We start from the raw sequence: 17621 nt of genomic DNA on the forward strand, positions 1-17621 counted from the left end.
TTCTTCCTGGCAGAGGAACCCCGACCCCTGTGAACTGGAAAGAAACGTGTCTCAGGTAATGGATGCGAGACAGAGATTCGAAGTTGCCAATTCTGCGAACTCATGGAGCAGCAGTCAGAGGGACTTAACAGAACCCTCCCTGTTCCCGCCCGAAGTCCAGCAGCTCGGCTCTGCCCGGTGCTCTGTTCAGCCTGGAGCTCTGACACCAGCCGGCCGACTCAGCCTCAGGCCGGAGGATCTCTGGAAACCTCTTTCTGACACACCTTAGGGCCTCTGGTTTCTGACTGGTGGTTTTGTTCTCTTCTGACAATGAGGTCAGAGATCAACAGTTGCTTTTTCCAGCTAAGGCTAAGCTCAATAAGCTCAATCAGAAATTACATGTACCAGGGAAGAGGACGTTGTCAGGGTCTCAGCCTCAGGTGCCTGAAGGGGGCGGACAGGTGAAGGGTAAAGGAACAAAGTGGGCGGGGTTTGCATAGGACACTCAGAGGAGAAACTTCTTGCCCCCAAAGAAAGAGGCTCTGTTTTCTTGCAAAAGACAGCCCTCTTGGTCTACTTTTGTTTGTTTTGTTTTGTTTTACTTTTGATAGAGACATGGACAGGTACAAGAAATATTTCCTTTTCCTGCCAATGCAAATTATGTGGCAACTGATCCCTGCCCCAGGGTCAGAGCACAACAGGTAGGGTAAGGACTATGAACAGCAGGGTGTACGCACCCCAGCTCCCCAGTTCCAGCTCAGTTATGCCACACAGGAGTGCAGAATGAGCGGTGAGATCCTCCCCTTGTTTTCTAAGAGCAACTAGAAATCTGGATTTTTCTGTGCGATCTTCAGTTTTTAAACACCAGACATTTATTCAAAGAATAAAAAAAAGCCCTGGGGCCCCCGGGTGGCACAGTCGGGTAAGCGACTGACTCTTGGTTTTGGCTCATGATCTCGTGGTTCGTGGGATCAAGCCCCACGCTGGGCTCCACGCTCGGCAAGGAGTCTGCGTGAGTTTCTCTCTCCCCCTGCTCCTCCCCCGTGTGCTCTCTCTCTCTCAATAAATAAATCTTTAGAAACAAAAAACAAAAAAAACCCCTTTAACACTAAAGTGGGCGAAGAAAGCCCTCGTGCTGGGCAGTGCTGGCCTGAAGCCTCCCGCCCGCACCCCGTCCCCGAGCACGCGCATACCTCATCACGTTGTCATCGATCTGCATCAGGGATGTGGCAGTGTAGAGGCGGCTCAAGTCTGTGTCCTCCAGGCTCTGGGGTTTCTTAACATGGTCTCCAAAAAGAGCTTGCCTAGAATGAGACACAACAGTAGACAGAATAAAAAGCAGACGATAAACCAAATCATCATGTCGTACACTTGAAACAGCTGACAATTTTGTCAATTATACCTCAGTAAAGCTGAAAAATATTTTAAAGAACGGATGATAAACACCGACAGCAGAGCCTGCTTCCTGGCCCAGAGGCAAGCCAGGAGAGAGTCTTTGGGAAGGCATATGGGGGCAAGGTAGACATAGATGCCTTCAGCCTTCAGCATGTCCCAGAGGATAAGCTGGTAATGTTGACTTTTGAATAACTGCAAAAAGATGATTGTCAAGATCTTCTTTTCCTTTTCAGGGGCAGCTAGGCAGAGACTGGGTTTGAGCCTAGGTGAATACAGTTGACCCTTGAACAATATAGGGGTAGTCACAGTCAAAAATCCATATAGAGCTTCTGACTCCCCCCAAACCTAACTACTAATATCCTACTGTTGACCTAAAGCCTAGCCCATAACATAGTCGATTAACACATATTTTGTATATTACACATATGATATACTGTATTCCTACAATAAAGAAAGCTAGAGAAAACGTTATTGAGACAATCATAAGGAAGAGAAAATACATTTATGGCACTGGCCTGAGAAAAAGCCACGTACAGGCGGACCCACACAGTTCAAACCCGCATTGTTCAAGGGTCAACTGTATTACAAATCCTTCGCTGCAGGGGAGGTCTTAGGGTGGGCTCTGTGGTGAGTGGGAGGTGGTCAGCCAAACTGTGAGGGGGCCTTCATCTACGGTTGTGGGGGCCTGTCTTCACACTGGAGCTGACACTGCCCCTCCCTTTCTCTTGAGGAGGTGTTTTTGTCACTTAACAAGAAAGCGGTAAACCCATCTAGTGTTGGGGCAAGTCAATGGCTCTCCAACATGTCAGCTCAAAAGCTTACGTATACTCAGAAGAGTCATCATTTCTCTTAAGAAAAAGATCCATCTTGAGAGGATGATAATAAGGGTAGGGATCAAAATGTGCACATTTAGACTTTTCATTCCCTGTGAGGTCTCAGGCACACAGCTGATGTAGGACTGAGTTTGCGGCCTGGCCCAATGGTGAGAAAGGTCGTCATGGAAACTAAACGTTCTGGTATCTACTCACAACCTCTCTCAAAGAGGAACACATGTCCTTAGCATTTGCCCCCCAAAGATTATTGGGAAGATTATATAGCCAGAGTTTAGAATTCACGGCTTAAAGTGGCCCTAAAATTTCTAAATATTTCGCTGTCTGTAGTAAATTTAAAAAATGTAGATACACCTAGAACACATTCAGAGGACTCTCTCAATTTGTTAAGAATTACATGTTGGACCTTCTGGACTAATTAATTAGTGGCAAGACTGGGCCCTGTAGCAAAACAAACGTTCTCTGGGAGGAAACTGCTTCCCATTCCAGAGGTGTGGAGAGGCTGACAGAGGCACTTGGTGTCAGAGGCTTGGCTTGGTCCCTTCTGGAACCTCAGCAAACCTCCAGTCCCATCTGAACCTCAGCTGAGCCACGCCTGACTCAGGGCCCAAACACCACGAGCTGAGAGAAGACCGTTTACATCCAGTGAGCCCAGGGGACAGAAGTCTCCTGTCCTCCACCCACCCGTCACAAGGACCCAGCAGCTTGGCAGCCTGAGGAGTCTGCGAGCATCAGCCTTGCCCAGACTCCCCGTGAGCCCCGCCCACAGGAAGCCCAGTCCGGGGTACTTGGCTGGGATGGGCGGTACCCTATTTTCTTTGAACCACTGAAATAAATAAGCAGGTGATCATTCAGCCAGATTGCCTTTCCCAGGATGACATCAACCCCCCACCTAAAATTGTATTGTTTGAGCGCCCATGATGTGCCAGGCTCTGGGGAAATCAAAACCAGCCCAGACCCTCCCCAGTGCTTTACAGTTTAGTTCAAGACGCAGGATTCACACCGGGGAAGCGACAGAAACACAACTTGGGGGTGGAGGAGTTGGCTTCACGGAGGAGACCTGAGACGGACCTTAGAGTGTGGGCAGACGTGATGGGAGGGGCATTCTGGGCAAGGCCCCAGCGGTGTGGGAGGGGCCAGAGGGCGTGTGAGCCTCCGTGTGGCCCAGTCCAGCTAGAGGGAAGGCAGGTGCGGGGGAAGCGGGAGGGACGGTATCCATAATAACAATCATAACAATAAAACCATCGCTAATATTTATTGACTTCTCTAAGCGGTGGTCAGAGGCTACCCCATGGAAGGATTCTGAGCAGGACTGAGGCAAGACGAGCATGGGGAACATGCAGAGGTGTGAACAGGGCAGCGTGGACACTATGTGGTGCCCAACAGCTAGACTCCCGTCCTGCAGCTGCTGGTCAGAGCCCCACGAGCCCACAGAGGATGACGATGCTTGATCCTTCAGCACAAGAGTAGCCCAAGGAGAAAGGTTCCTAAACCATGACAAGCCACCCTCAGGATTGCTCCAACTGGGGAAAGAATGGTGTAGAAGGGTTTCTCGTGTTGGATGTATCGGGAATCATGAAGGCAGGATGCAATCTGGTGGATTTGGCAGCTCGGGACAAGTTTGTTTCTAAGCAAGTCACAAAGCAGCCGGCAGAGAAGCGGAAGCACCCCTGCCTTCATTACATTTTTCTGGAGAAACCAGAGTTCTGGCTTTTAGTGACTCGAAAATAAGCTCAGAAAGGAACCGTCTCCTGGGGGAACGTGGGAGGCTTGGTACCTGTGTGAGAGGATGATCTTCTTCATGTTGTCAGCCATGAGGAAGTTATAGAAGCGTCGGCACTGATCCCACTGCATGAAGGTCTCCTGGGCCCTGAAAGAACAGCAGACCAGAGTGAGAGACCACGCCTGGAGGGACGCGCGGGCGCCCCCACCCTGGACAAGGTGCTCGAAGCACTTCTACCCCGGAGAAAGCGGCGCTGGCTCCCGACCCCAAAACACGGGTTTCTGCGCGTGGACTCAGACTCTCCGTAGAGACAGATGGAGACACCAAAACAGCCTTGCTGAACGTGAGGCCCCAGCGAGAAAGTTCTCTAGCGGCACAGGCTTTGGGGGGTGACAGTCCCGACACCCTCGTCCAGCACGGTGGCCTTCTCTTTGTCACAGAACCTGCCAGTACTCGTGTTTGAACATTTCTATTCGGCTTCCTACTCTGCAGGAAGGTTTTTCTGGCTTAATAATGGGAGTGTGTAAGGGGAGGGTGGGTGTGGAGAGGCACAGTGCAGGGAAAAACCTAAAAGAACTTCTTTTGTTGCTGTTTGAGAAGCAAAGGGAAATCATACCATATGAGCTCTGTTTTTTTTTTTTTTAAGATTTTTACTTATTTATTTGAAAGAGAGAGAGTAAGTGAAAGAGAGCATGAGCAGGGGGAGGGGGAGAAGCAGACTCCCCTGCTGAGCAGGGAGCCCGATGCGGGCGGGACTCGATCCCAGAACCCTGGGATCATGACCTGAGCCAAAGGCAGTCGCTAAACTGACTGAGCCACCCACGCTCCCCATTTGAGCTCTCTTTTGATTAGCCTTAGAACATTCAAGGGGCAAGGAAACGGAAGAAGTAGAGCGGTGATCCACTCCTTCTGGGCATGGCTGCCGGGGCTGGTTCTGAAGTCTTTTTGCCCCTAGAGCTAGTGTGTGCAGTCGGCATGACTCGGCCTACCTGACATGAGGGTCATCGCCTGACACCCCAACAGCGGCACTAGGCAGGTAATATTCTCCCCACTCCAGATTAGGAGACCACCATGGACTCAGAGAGGTCAAGGGACCGGCTGCGGGTCACACCAGGGCAGTAAGGTGCAACTTTCTCTATGTGCCGGCATGGCAGATTTCCTTGGCCACGTGGCAGGTGACAAATAAATGGCAATGTGCTACCTGCCCCCCTCCGCTCCCCCAACCCTGGATCAGCCCTTCCCACTCAGTGTTCTCTCCCTGCATGTGAACCCACAGCTGCCACGGAGTCCATGCTAACCCCCACTTTGCAGATGTCTGAGTCTCGAGGCCTGCTCCAGCCCTGGGAATGAATCTGGGTGTCACCATTCCCACACATCATCCATTGGTTTCATATCCCAGATGGCCAAAGAGGGGAGTGGGTGGTTCACAGGTATTTTCAAAAAATCCAGGGAGTTTATAAAGTCATTTCCCCAAGGCTGCCACATTTCAGTTTTGGAATGGCAAACATTTCCTGTAATATTGTGGTTAAAAAATAAGAGGTAATGGGAGGTTAAAGGTGAAAGGGTTTGTGGCTTTCATGGTCTGTGACATGCTCCTAAACCATGGGCTAAGGCTCAGAGGGAAGACTAAGACTGCCTTCAAAGGTCAAAAGGCCATTCTATAAATGCACAAGGGGCTCCCCAAACATTGCAGAAACAGAAAGGATGGGCCAGATCACTGGGAGCAGGACCCTGACTAAGGCAGGGATCTGGACCCTTGCCTCATGGTCTGTCTGAGCAAGGAGGGAGGAGGGAAGTCACCCGATCCACGAACCAAAACCTGCTTCCTCTGCCAGCACCCCGTCCTCTGACCTTGGACCCAGGCTCCCCTTCCTCAGAGAGCTGACAGTCTCATTGTCCCAGCTTTCTTTGGCCCTGGGCTGTTTCTGCCTTTGCTGACTTCCTAACTTTGGTTAGTATGTCCTGCGTATGGATGGGATGCAGAGGGAAGGAAGCAGGGGGGTGGGGTGGGGGGCTGGTCATACACGTAAGACATGAAAGCAGCCCCAGCACTGCAGAGGATCTCGAGATTGACGACCACCACAGGGGCCACTCCCTGAAAGGCTCTGGGGACCCCCGGGGGCCCAGGGCTCAAGGAGGACCGGGATGAGGGTGCTGCAACCATTATCTCGCTCAGTGCTGGCGGACACGGATTCCTAGCATCTCTGCTTTACCACTCAGCATACGTAGGGGCTTTCACCACCTTTGGGTATAAAATTACGGAACTGAAACTTAATTTTATATTGGCTTAATAAAACCTAATCAAGAGTAATGTGTTATAAATACATTCATTCCATATATTTTTTAAAAGGCCTGATTTCTTCAAGACCAATAACAACATATGGAAGGAGATCACGGAGGGGCATCTAGAGACTCAAAGAAACTTCTGAGACAGATCAACAAATGCAACGTATAGGCATTACGTGGATCCTGATTCGAATAAGCCAACCATTAAAAAACTTCTGTGAAACAATCAAGGAAATCTGAACCCTGAGTAGAAATGGGATATTAGGGAATCATTCATTTCTCAGTATGATAATGGTATTGTGGTTATATTTAAGAAAAAGTCCTTAGAGTCTTTTAGTGCAAACTAATGACGTATTTTCAGATGAAATGATATGATGCCTGGGATTTGCTTTAAAATAATTCAGTTTCGGGGCGCCTGGGCGGCTCAGATTGTTAAGCGTCTGCCTTTGGCTCAGGTCACGATCTCAGGGTCCTGGGATCAAGTCCCACATCAGGTTCCCTGCTCAGCGGGGAGCCTGCTTCTCCCTCTCCCTTTCCCTCCGCCTGCCGCTTCCCCTGCTTGTGCGCTTTCTCTCTGTCAAATAAATAAATAAAATCTAAAAAAAAAAAATTCAGGTTCTGGGAAAGGGGATGTGCATGAGGTGTAAAGGGAACAGAGCAAGAATCCCAAGCAGGCTCCCCACTGAGCATGGAGCCCCATGCAGGGCTCAATCTCATGACCCTGAGATCATGACCTGAGCTGAAACCAAGAGTTGGACCCTCAACCGCCTGAGCCACCCAGGCGCCCCAGGAGATGGATTTTTAAATCATTTAGAAGAGGGTCCAAATGAAACGGGCATCTATAGTCACGTCCAGGGCAATCCACTAGGACAAGGAAGAGCTGAGCCAACCGCTTCATGCCGCTGGGGGGCTGCTCAGAGAAAGCTCAACTTCCCAACTCATATTTTGCACAATGAGTGGACCAAGCATTGACTAAAATGAACTGAAGTCAGAAGAGAATGAGCTGGGGAAAGAATTCAAATCTGACTCAGGTAGGATCTCAGAGTGCTGAGAGGCTGTGAGAATGGCCAAACCGCTTTTCTGGAGTCTTCGAGAAGACATGGAGGGTGACAGTGGGAGAGAGGTTCTGTGAGACTAGGTGTCCGTGACTCTAACAGTCCAGAAAGGAACAAGAAGGCAGGCGTGCTGCAAATTAGAGCAGGTGATGAATTTACAGGGTGTGGATGTAGGCAATATGAAAACACACCTTGAAAGTAATATGCTAACAAAACTGCAAAATCACGGTACATTAAGTATTTTCCCAGAATGTTACCACACCAATGTAAGAAAGCTGTTTTTATTTGCGGAGGGTAGTTTCTCTTCCAGGCTTTGCCCATCTACAATCTTTTTTTCTTTTTAGTTTTTAATCATGGTGGTAAAAAACACATAAGTCTTTAACCTTCTTAACCATTTTTAAGTATGCAGTTCAGTAGTGTTAAGTATATTCACATCGTTGTGTAATAGATCTCCAGAACTTTTCCATCTTGCAAATCTGAAGGTCTATATCCATTAAAGTAGGACTTCCCATTTCCTCCACCCTACTATCATACTTTTACATGGTTGCCTTCCTCACTACATTTCCCCCCATCTTACTATTTTATTATCATTATTTTTAAGTAGGCTTCATGCCCAGCATGGAACCCAATGCAGGGTTTGAACTCACGACCCTGAGATCAAGACCTGAGCTGAGATCAAGAGTCGGAAGCTTAACTGACTGAGCCACCCAGGCGCCCCCCTCACTACTTTTAATATATACATTCAGTCATGTTACATATTTTCTTGATTTTTAAAATATAAAATCTTCCTTGTTTGCCACTGTACTTTGTGGATCATAATTTACGATTATCTCTCATGCTGGACCTGTGCTGGTTATCTCTAGCTTGGCCCTACAAGAGAGTCATACCGTAGTGGAGGCAAAACCAAGACCAGCCTTGAACAGTGTGGCTTTTGGGAGGAAGGAGAGTGGAGCCTCTGGACCCGAGAGACCCAGGCAAGGGGGCTCCGGGGCAGAGAGGTCAGCTTGAGAGTGCAGGCAAAAGAAAACCATCTCTGTACTGGGACTGGGTCCAGAATCCTTCATTGCAGCCTAGCTTTGGGGCAGGACGGGGCTTGGAGCTCAGACAAAGGTAGGGATGGCCACCCACTAACCTGCTCTCTGCCTGATCAGGATATTTTCCCTTAGGATGTACTTTTATAGGAATGTGATTACTAAGTGAAAGGGTCTGTCACACACCCTCGTTTTTCTGATAGAAAAAAATTAGCAATAAAAACAATAAGCAAAAATCCCCAAGATGCCATGGGCAAGCCATTTGGTCAGCTTCACAGCCCACTGGTGGAAAAGCCAAGCTGTGTCCCAGGTTGGAGTTCTGCCCACAGAGTTTTGTCTAAACTCAGTGGATTCTCCCCCTTCGCTTGGCTCTGATACAAAATTACTGATTGCTAAAACTGTCATACAGCTCTTCCACTGTAAACACAGGTTTGATGGAAGGGGTAACTGGATAGAAGGACTGTATGAATAGCAGCCCTTGCCCCTTGCTCCTGTCATAAATGCACCCACAGTCTGGAGTCGCCCATTCAGAGCAAAAGAAAGAATATACACACCATTTGGCCAGAAACGTGGGGCCTGTCCTTCTCTGCAGCAGGAAAGCCTGCTTAAAAACACCATGCTAAGACCCAGCGGTGCTCAGACACCCACTCAGCCAGGAGGAGGACGAGCTGTAGGGAGATCTGGTAACTTCTCTATTGCCCTCGAAGGGCCCCCCTCTCCCCCCCCCGCCTGGGTCCTACCCCACTGATCTCTCTACCCTCACCTCCTTCCCAAATCCCTCCCCACTGGACTGAGGACTTTCTCAGCACCATATGCCTAGTGTGTAATATTTTATTTTACTTATTTATTTATTAGAGAGCGAAGGGGAGTGGCAGAGGGAGAGGAAGAGGGAGAATCCCAAACAGACTCCACACTGAGTGTGAAGCCAGATGTGGGGCTCGACCCCATGACCCTGAGATCAGGACCGGAGCTGAAATCGGGAGTCAAATCTCACCAGACTGAGCCCCACAGGCGCCCCACCTAGTGTGTAATCTATTAGTGACATGTACTTGGTTTGCTGCTTTGCAAACATCATTCTATAGTCGGGAAGTGCTGTGAGGTCCTCAGACGCAGACTATCTCCCATAGCCGGCAGATTCTGCAATGCAAGATTGTTGAGGGCTTCCTTAGGAATGAAGAATGGATTTTACCTGAAACCGGTCCAAAAAACGCTTTCCTTCCCTTTTCTTTAAGCCCCATGAGGGCAGGGAATTTTTCTGTCTTGTTCGCGGCTGTGTCCCCATTACCCAGAAGGGTGTCTAGCTGAATGAACCAAATGAGTCACGGGATGATTTATCTGCAGGTCATCTTCTGGTACCACTTCTTTTCCCTCTCACACTCCTGTCTGGTCACCACTCACTGGACGAATTTATAATCAAAAGTCTTCATAACAAAGTTTCAAATGATGAATTCACCCGGAGTTAGGCTGAGTCTGACCACACACATTTCCAGGACTAGCGGGCAGCGGTTTGTGCTGAGGGAAGGCGGCTAAGTCTGGGGGACCTGTACCCCCCTTTCGGTGGCTCAGCACATCACAAACATGGGCTTCTCTAGCGGCAGCGAGGCTTTGCTAACTACGGCAAGCGGGCGCTGGCTTCTGGGCCTCGGGTCGGCTCTGGGGTGAGAAGCCAGCGGGTGGGGACGGGTCACTGACAAGCGGTTCCCGGGACTCAACTAGGCGAGATTTACCAGCGGCATGGACTCCCGTGCGGCCCCTGCTGAGGCAGGCGAGCCCTCCCCGCTCCGCCTCGGCGTAAACGAAGCATGGCTGCCACGTCCCAGTGCTGAAAAGGCTCATCGCCCTCAAGCCTTGGCAGGAAAAAAAGGTGACACTGGTTTAAAGTAAGGCACTGTCCTTCGGTGAGTAGGTCTGGTTACGCTGTTGAGGGCACCTGAGCCCTGGGCAGCGCCCACATACCCAGGGCCCACCCCTTCCAGTGTGTCGGGGGACAGAGCTGCCGCTTTCTCTCCTCAGTGGACGAGGTGGATGTGACAGTAGGTAATCAGGAGTCTGAAGATCTCGGAGGTCTCAAAGAGGGGTGGTGGGGACAGCGCCTCACAGACTCTAGAATCCCCGTTTCCCACCCGGAGTTCACGAAACACGCATTTCACGTGCTCTTGCCAACGGCAGGTGGCGCTCGTGCAGCAAAATGAAATGCAGCTGCTGTCACTTAAGATTTTGGGCTTTGGGGGGGAAAAAAAAAGAAAACAAACTGGTCCCGCATCCTCCTACTTATCAAATGCTGTGCTCTCTGAACACAAAGTCCGTGCTCACAGTGATTTCACACCACTGGGTTTAGGAAGGGACCCGAGCGATTCCCATTTTACAGGTGATAGCAGGCTTGCTGAAAACTGGGCCATTCGTCAGGTGAGAGCAGGCAGGGTCTCATGCCAGGCCCTGCTCCCCTGAATCCTGCGGTAGGCCCTTTACTCTCCCAGCGACTGGGCACGGTGGGACTTCGGTTAACCCCGGTTACATAACGGCTACGAACTGGGAACTGGATATTTCTAGTCAAGCCAAGATAAAGGGACGAGTCCTTTCAGCCGGCTCTCCAGAGCACAGAGGCGACAGAAGGGGAGGATTCCCGGCAGGAGGATGAGGGGACCAACCTCGTCCGGTGACAGCAGAGCTGGAGGGGCCACTGAGGTCCCCAGGCCCACTGGCTGCTAAATGTGGCTACATAACAGGAGTGGCCTGTGAAATGTGTCCAAATGCAGATTCCTAGGCCCATGGCCCAGATTCTTGAGTCCGAATCTCCAGGGCTGGGGCCCAAGAAACTGAATTTATTTCTAAGATGATCCCCCAAGTGATTTTTAATGAAGTCAAACAGTCACCAGTTCACCAGACTGGTCTTTGTGACCCACTGGCCTAACCTACACTTCTCGTCTCACAGAGACTGAGGATCATTACCGGACACCGACTTACTTTCTACGCGCCTGTCCTGCCTACGCATTCGCTGCTTTGACGCTCACCACAGCGCTGAGGTGGGTACTACTTAGCATTACTGTCATCCCCATCGTGCAGGGGAGGAAAACCGGAACCCAGGCCTTGGCCCTTGAACTCAGGAAAGGCTCCATCGGGGATGTGTTTCAAGTCTTCTTTTGGGCACATTTAAATCCTCCTTTTGGGCCAGCTGGATGCCTCATGGGCAGAGCCTGAGTTCTGGGCCCGCATTTGCCCTTTGGACGTGCTAGCTTCCAATTCCAGTAACATATATTTCTGGAACTAACAGGCAGCCTCTAGCTCTCAGAAAATGCTGAAACAGGTTGAAACTCTACAGAGAGAGATACAGGTGAGGCAAAAAGGGGCAGGAATCACTTATTAACTGTAAGGACTGTTTGGCATTAGGTTGGCTCAATAAGGGAGACTTTCTTATGCAATTCTGGATTTCTTCAAGAGATCTTTAATAACTGGTCATACCCATTTGAAATATAGAAGACATTATCGTGAAGAGGGAGTACGGGGAAAAATGTGAATGCATTTGAAGAGTCTGGAGAGGTGTGTGTGAATGAAGGGGTGTGTGTGTGCGGTGACTCTCGAGAGATCTGGGACAACACTGTTTTCGATGAGGAGGCAGAGCCGATAATGCCCTCCTAGGGCTCATCCTGTGGGGCTCTGCTGGCAGGAGACTAAGGGGCGAGGTAAACCTTTATCCGCCAGGTCATCTCCTTTGTGGTGATGTCTGGGAGGTCTATGAGAGATGGACACTTGAAGGTGAGGGCACAGATTAAGTGGTTTCGAGAGACCCCTTCCCCATGCCATCTGAGACTCAACGCTCCCGTAGGCAGGAGGGCTCTGCCATCATAAGGCCCAGCTCTCAGATTCTGGCTCTTGAGTTCTTCCATAAACCCACAGTCCTACAAAACTCCTGGAGCATGAACAGGTTAAGTCACCTCACAGAGACTCCATAGGGAAACCGCAGCTGTTATGGGGGCCTTTGGCTTATTCAGTTACAGATCTGATCCCCAAATATAGCTGCAGATCGGGCTTAAGGAGTCTGGTAAGACAGCTCCAGTGTATGACGTGAAAGCAAGACAGGGTGACTCCAGGACCCACACACTTCTGCTCGCTCCGCCACCGCGTTTCCTCTGGTCTTCACAGATGTGTGCTGGTGTCCCGGGGCATCTCAACAAAAACCCGAGGGAGGGGAGAGGTGGGGGCGCGGACGTCACTCACCTCAGAGCGCTGTACCCTTGGCATACGCTGACGCAGCACAGGACCTTCTCTTGGTTTGCCTGAGTCTCCCCCAAGTATTTACACACGATGTTACCACCCAGGCTGAAGCCCACGACGACCAGCTGGGTCTGGGGATACGTCTTCTTGATGTAGTTTACCATGGCTCCAAATTCCCAGGTGCAGCCTGTGGGCAGAGAGGTAAGACCACTCAGTCATTTTAGGTGCAACAGAATGACTGCCCTGGAGAGAGAGCTGGAGGGTTCCTGAGTGCGTGCCAAGATGCTAACAGAGAGGTGTGTGTGTGTGTGTGTGTGTGTGTGTGTGTGTGTGTGTGTGTGTGTATGGGTGTGGGTGTGTATGGAGAGAGAGGAAGGGAGGGAGGCATAAACACAGACAGAGACACTTCTCTTTGGCTACCTGGAGAGAAGTTTCCAGGTGCTCCTCTGTGTAAGAGGAGACCCAACCTCAGTGGTGCCCATGAGGGGAGGGACCATGTATCACACAGATGTGCAATGCTCTCTGAAGGTGGGTTGTGGAAAAACCTGTCTAGAGGCACACGGAAATGAAAACAGATATCCAGGGTGTCGTGAGCACAGTCGTTCGCACACAGATACAGAAGCAACCACAAAACCCTTTGGGATTAGCTTCTTCGGCTACAAAACAGGATGCTATACCCATGTGTACGATGACTCATGGTGTCAAGAAAAGAACCAAGTGGATGTTATTTGCGGGAACTTCTTGTCGGCGTGGGGGAAGGAAGGAAAGACAAACTTCAGTCTGGAGGGACGGCCAGGATGCTCTACAGGATTAGGATAAAATGTCCTTGGTGACGTAAGGACAGAGTGCCGAGGGAGGCAGGCTCATTGAGAAACACACAGGGGAGACCTCTGTGCAGAGAGGGCCTTGTTTGTCTGGGAGGCGTGATCTCAGTTGGTCCCACTGGGAAGCCTGTGAAGCCGTGTTCTCTCCACAGCTTTGCTAAGAGGAGGAGGTTAGTGCCATCCACGGGTGAAGGGATTTGTCACATCCTTCTGAGACCCGACCCCAGGCTCCTCGGGGAGCCAACTTAAAATAAAACCTAACAGGGAAAGTTACGGATGTTGGCAAGACACACGCACATGACAGACCAGCAACGAGGAGACTGTGGGTTTATAGTGGAAACAGGCTGCTGACCCCGGCACGGGCTCAGAGGTCTGGCCGTCCCTCAGGAGAGTTGAGCAGCTTCTTCCCTAACCAGCAAGCCATGGGGGATACTGCCTTTTGAGCCTCGGGCAAGCGCCTCTTACAGCTTCCTTTCATGGAGGGACACAGCCTCAGGCGGGCCAGCACAACCCCAGGTTGGGGGGGCGGTTCTCAAACTACAGTGGGTAGAGGATCACCTGGGAGGACATTGGACATGGGCAGCCCCGGGCTTCACCCCCAGACGAGCTGATTTAGTAAGATGGGGGCCAGGCCCAGGAACCTATATTTTTTGAATAGGTAAAACATGCATATGGCACAAAATTCAAATAACATTAGAGATGTGGTAACTGGTAATTTCTCATATTCCTTGAAAAAATGTCAGTGGTAGCACACAGATTTAGTACCGTGTTTACTTTTTCTTTCTTTTTTTTTTTTTTATTTTAGATTTTTTTTATTGTGGACATCTTTTTTCTTTACTAAAGTAGCACTGGAAGTATTTCTAACATGATCAAGCATGCGCCATTGCTTTTATAAACCTAAGTTCATACTTTCTTTTTTTTTTTTTAATTTTTTATTGTTATGTTAATCCCCATACATTACATCATTAGTTTTAGATATAGTGTTCCATGATTCATTGTTTGTGCATAACACCCAGTGCTCCATGCAGAACGTGCCCTCCTCAATACCCATCACCAGGCTAACCCATCCTCCCAACCCCCTCCCCTCTAGAACCCTCAGTTTGTTTTTCAGAGTCCATCGTCTCTCATGGTTCTTCTCCCCCTCCGATTTCCCCCCCTTCATTCTTCCCCTCCTGCTACATTCTTCTTCTTCTTTTTTTCTTTCTTAACATATATTGCATTATTTGTTTCAGAGGTACAGATCTGAGATTCAACAGTCTTGCACAATTCACAGCGCTTACTAGAATACTTTTTCTTTTTTTAACAATGTCTTGGAAGCCACTGTATAACAATACACAGAAATCTGCCCTATTCTTTTTTTTTTTTTAAGTCATCTCTACCCTCAACGTGGGGCTCGAACTCACGACCCTGAGATCAAGTATTGCACGCTCCACCGACTGAGCTGGCCAGGCGCCCTTGCCCTGTTCTTTTTTATTTTTATTTGACAAGGCATAACATAACACTCAGGAAAGTGCACAATGAATTTGTACACGCTTACACCCATGTAAACACTGCCCAAACTATGTAAACCATGGTTTAAATTACTTGAAACAAGTCATTGTAGCTTAACAGTCAAAAAGGCTAATCTAGGTTTCTAGATTTTTCTCCAAAACAGTGTTCTTCAATCCGATTGCATTGATCTGACGCCCATTAAAATCACCCAGGGATCTTGTAAAACACCAATACCTAATGCCTGCCCCCCCCCCCCCCCCCCACCGGCTCATTGAATCCGAACTGTCTGGGCGTGGGGCCTGGTCTTTTACCAGATCTCCAGGTGCCTCCGAAGTGCAACCAGGGCTGAGAACCACTGATGCAGGAACGGGGAACACTCTGGCTCCGACAAATCTGGGAAAGGTGTTTCCGGAGCTACTCTCTGCCTCGGGGCCATCCCTTCACAGACCTCCTTTCCTGTCCGCCTGCAGTAAGCGACCTTCCCACAGGGAGGCACTACTCCACCTTTTGGAAGTTACCGCAGCGGGGCTGTTGGCCTGGTAGCAGCTTTCCGAGTATCTCCTCAAAGCCAGGTTTCTACACAACCAGACACCTCCTCCAGGTCCACCAAACGCCCCCCTGGAATGGTTTTATTATGTACAGACACCAGTTTTTCAATAAAATTCCAGCTAGTTAAAAAGCCCGGCGAAAATAAAGAATACAAAAAATATGTTTAAGTCCCTTTAGGCCAGTCTCAGCTAGGCTCCAGACACCCAGCGTGTCCCTCATGCTGGAGAAGAGGTTTGCACAGCTAATGATGAGAACGTCATTTGCTCGCATGAGAAAGGGTATCAAGGGACTTATTTTAAATTGTTACTAAAATCCTCACTTTTCCACTATTTCCTTGGGGTTCTGCCTAATTTCATTCATCCCTTGGCTGTTTTTAACTCTATGTTTTGTTCTAATATGGAAGGAACCTCTACTAGGTGATGCGCTCCGTGCAGTAAAGACATGCTCGGTCTTGTTCCCCACTTCATCTGTGGGGCCAGGTGCAGGGTGGCCACTGGGTCAGTACCACCTAAATGAAGGGACGAAAGCCTGGGTGCACTGTGCCCCAGGCCCTGTCCTGGGAACGTAAACACAGCGGAGGAAGCAGATCCAAAGGGATGGAATGACTTGCCCGACCTCACACAGTGAGCGGGCGGGAAGCGCAGGACTTTGGATCCACATCTAACCCCAAACCCAAGTCCTTTGCCTCATAACACAAACCGACACAAGTAATAGTACTGCAGGGATTTATTTTTTCATTATTAAAAGTCTTTGCTTTCTCATCACCTGATTCCTTTTAGACCGGTCTTTTTCTTTTTTAAATAGTATTTAAAAAAAAATTTTTTTTTAAATAGTATTTAAAAAAAAATTTTTTTTTTTTTAAGTTTGATTTATTTCTGCAATCTCTACACCCAGCGTGGGGCTCAAACTCACAACCCTGAGATCAAGAGTCATGTGCTCCACCCAATGAGCCAGCCGGGCGCTCCTGGACCCGTCTGTCTGTACTCAGGTTTGAGACTAATTATTTGAGGCCTAGAGCAGATGTTCAGATGTCACTGGGGCAGGTACAAAACTCAGATTTGCTACACTACCGGGGAGCAATTACAGCTAATCGTGTAGGCACCTGGGGAGCCTCAATTTAATTAACTCCAAATATACCTGATCTGGGTAAAGGGCCAGCTCTACCTAACGCTGGACAAGCTGTTGGGTGTTGTGTGAAGAGCTGCTCTCCCAGGCAAGGGTATGGTGTTCGCCCAGCGCCAGGATCCGCCTTCTGCTAGGCGCTGGGTCCTCCTGGGATTTCCACCTGATGAGAGTTTACCAGACACTCTCAATGGCTGGGAGCCGCTCCCTGGACTGTTCTACTAAAAGCTACCGCGATCTGTTATTTCATATGAGGAGGATTTTAATGAGGCTCTGGGTATTTAATCCTTACGGGATTAGCACCGGTAACAAGATTTGGGTATCTAATCTTGCGGCAGCTTTTAAAGGCAAGACGAAACATGAGACACTAACCTGGCTTTGAAGAGATGCGTACCACAGGGCCATCTTGGAAAGGCAACCTGCTGAGAACAGGAAAGACCTTTTCTTCAGCCTCACACCCCTCAAGAAAAATAAGGCTAAGGCTACCCGAGAGCTACTTTCATGAAAGCCATTTCCCAGTGGCGCTAACGTGACTAAGTGGGCTCGAATACGGGGATGCAGAGTCGGTGCTCCTTGTGGATGGAGACTCTGAGTCATCTCTATGTTTCCCATGCCAGGCCCGGGCCGGGAACGTGGTGGGTGTGTCACACGTGTTAGCAGCGTAAGGAGGAGGTTTGAATCCCCTGGCACGGAAGCACACGACACTGGCCAGTCTGAGTGTGGTGACTGTGCTGCGGACAGGAAAGAAGTAGCTCAATATCTTTCCCACTAAGTGTAAGCCAAGAGAATGATCTGGACAGGCTAACGAGGTGGCTCCCGGCGGGCGTCTGGGGGCCAGCAGGCCCTGTCGTTTCTCAGAGCTGTGAGAGCCACCGCACAGCTGAGTCACTCAGGAGGAGAACAGCTGCAGGAATAAAGCGAGAGCCCTCTTTGTGCAGTAGATGAGCTGGGCTCGTCCTTATCTCTGAAACGGATTTTCACAAACGAGTGCTTTTAGCTTCGTTTGCACACGTACAGAATTACCTAACCCCGCCCTCTTCGGGTTAAGTATCCAGATCTGATGCTGGAAGCCAGAATCTGCTTCTCCACAGTTCTACTCTGGATATTTAACTGCCTCCCCCCCA

The 17621-nt window shown here is 49.6% G+C and overlaps 1 protein-coding gene across 2 annotated transcripts in view; it reads right to left on the reverse strand.

Moving 5' to 3' along the window:
- ABHD2 (abhydrolase domain containing 2, acylglycerol lipase) overlaps window positions 1-17621 on the reverse strand; it is a 97159-nt gene that overhangs the window by 9627 nt on the left and 69911 nt on the right. For both annotated transcript variants that reach the window (XM_032391837.1, XM_032391838.1), the window contains 3 exons: window positions 12515-12698; window positions 3982-4074; window positions 1173-1283 (listed from right to left, as the gene is read on the reverse strand). In XM_032391837.1, coding sequence (XP_032247728.1) covers window positions 1173-1283; window positions 3982-4074; window positions 12515-12698 — 388 coding nt within the window. The remainder of the gene's footprint in view (window positions 1-1172; window positions 1284-3981; window positions 4075-12514; window positions 12699-17621) is intronic.

Source organism: Phoca vitulina, unplaced genomic scaffold (assembly GCF_004348235.1).
Source record: "Phoca vitulina isolate PV1807 unplaced genomic scaffold, GSC_HSeal_1.0 scaffold65, whole genome shotgun sequence".
Lineage (NCBI taxonomy): Eukaryota > Metazoa > Chordata > Mammalia > Carnivora > Phocidae > Phoca > Phoca vitulina.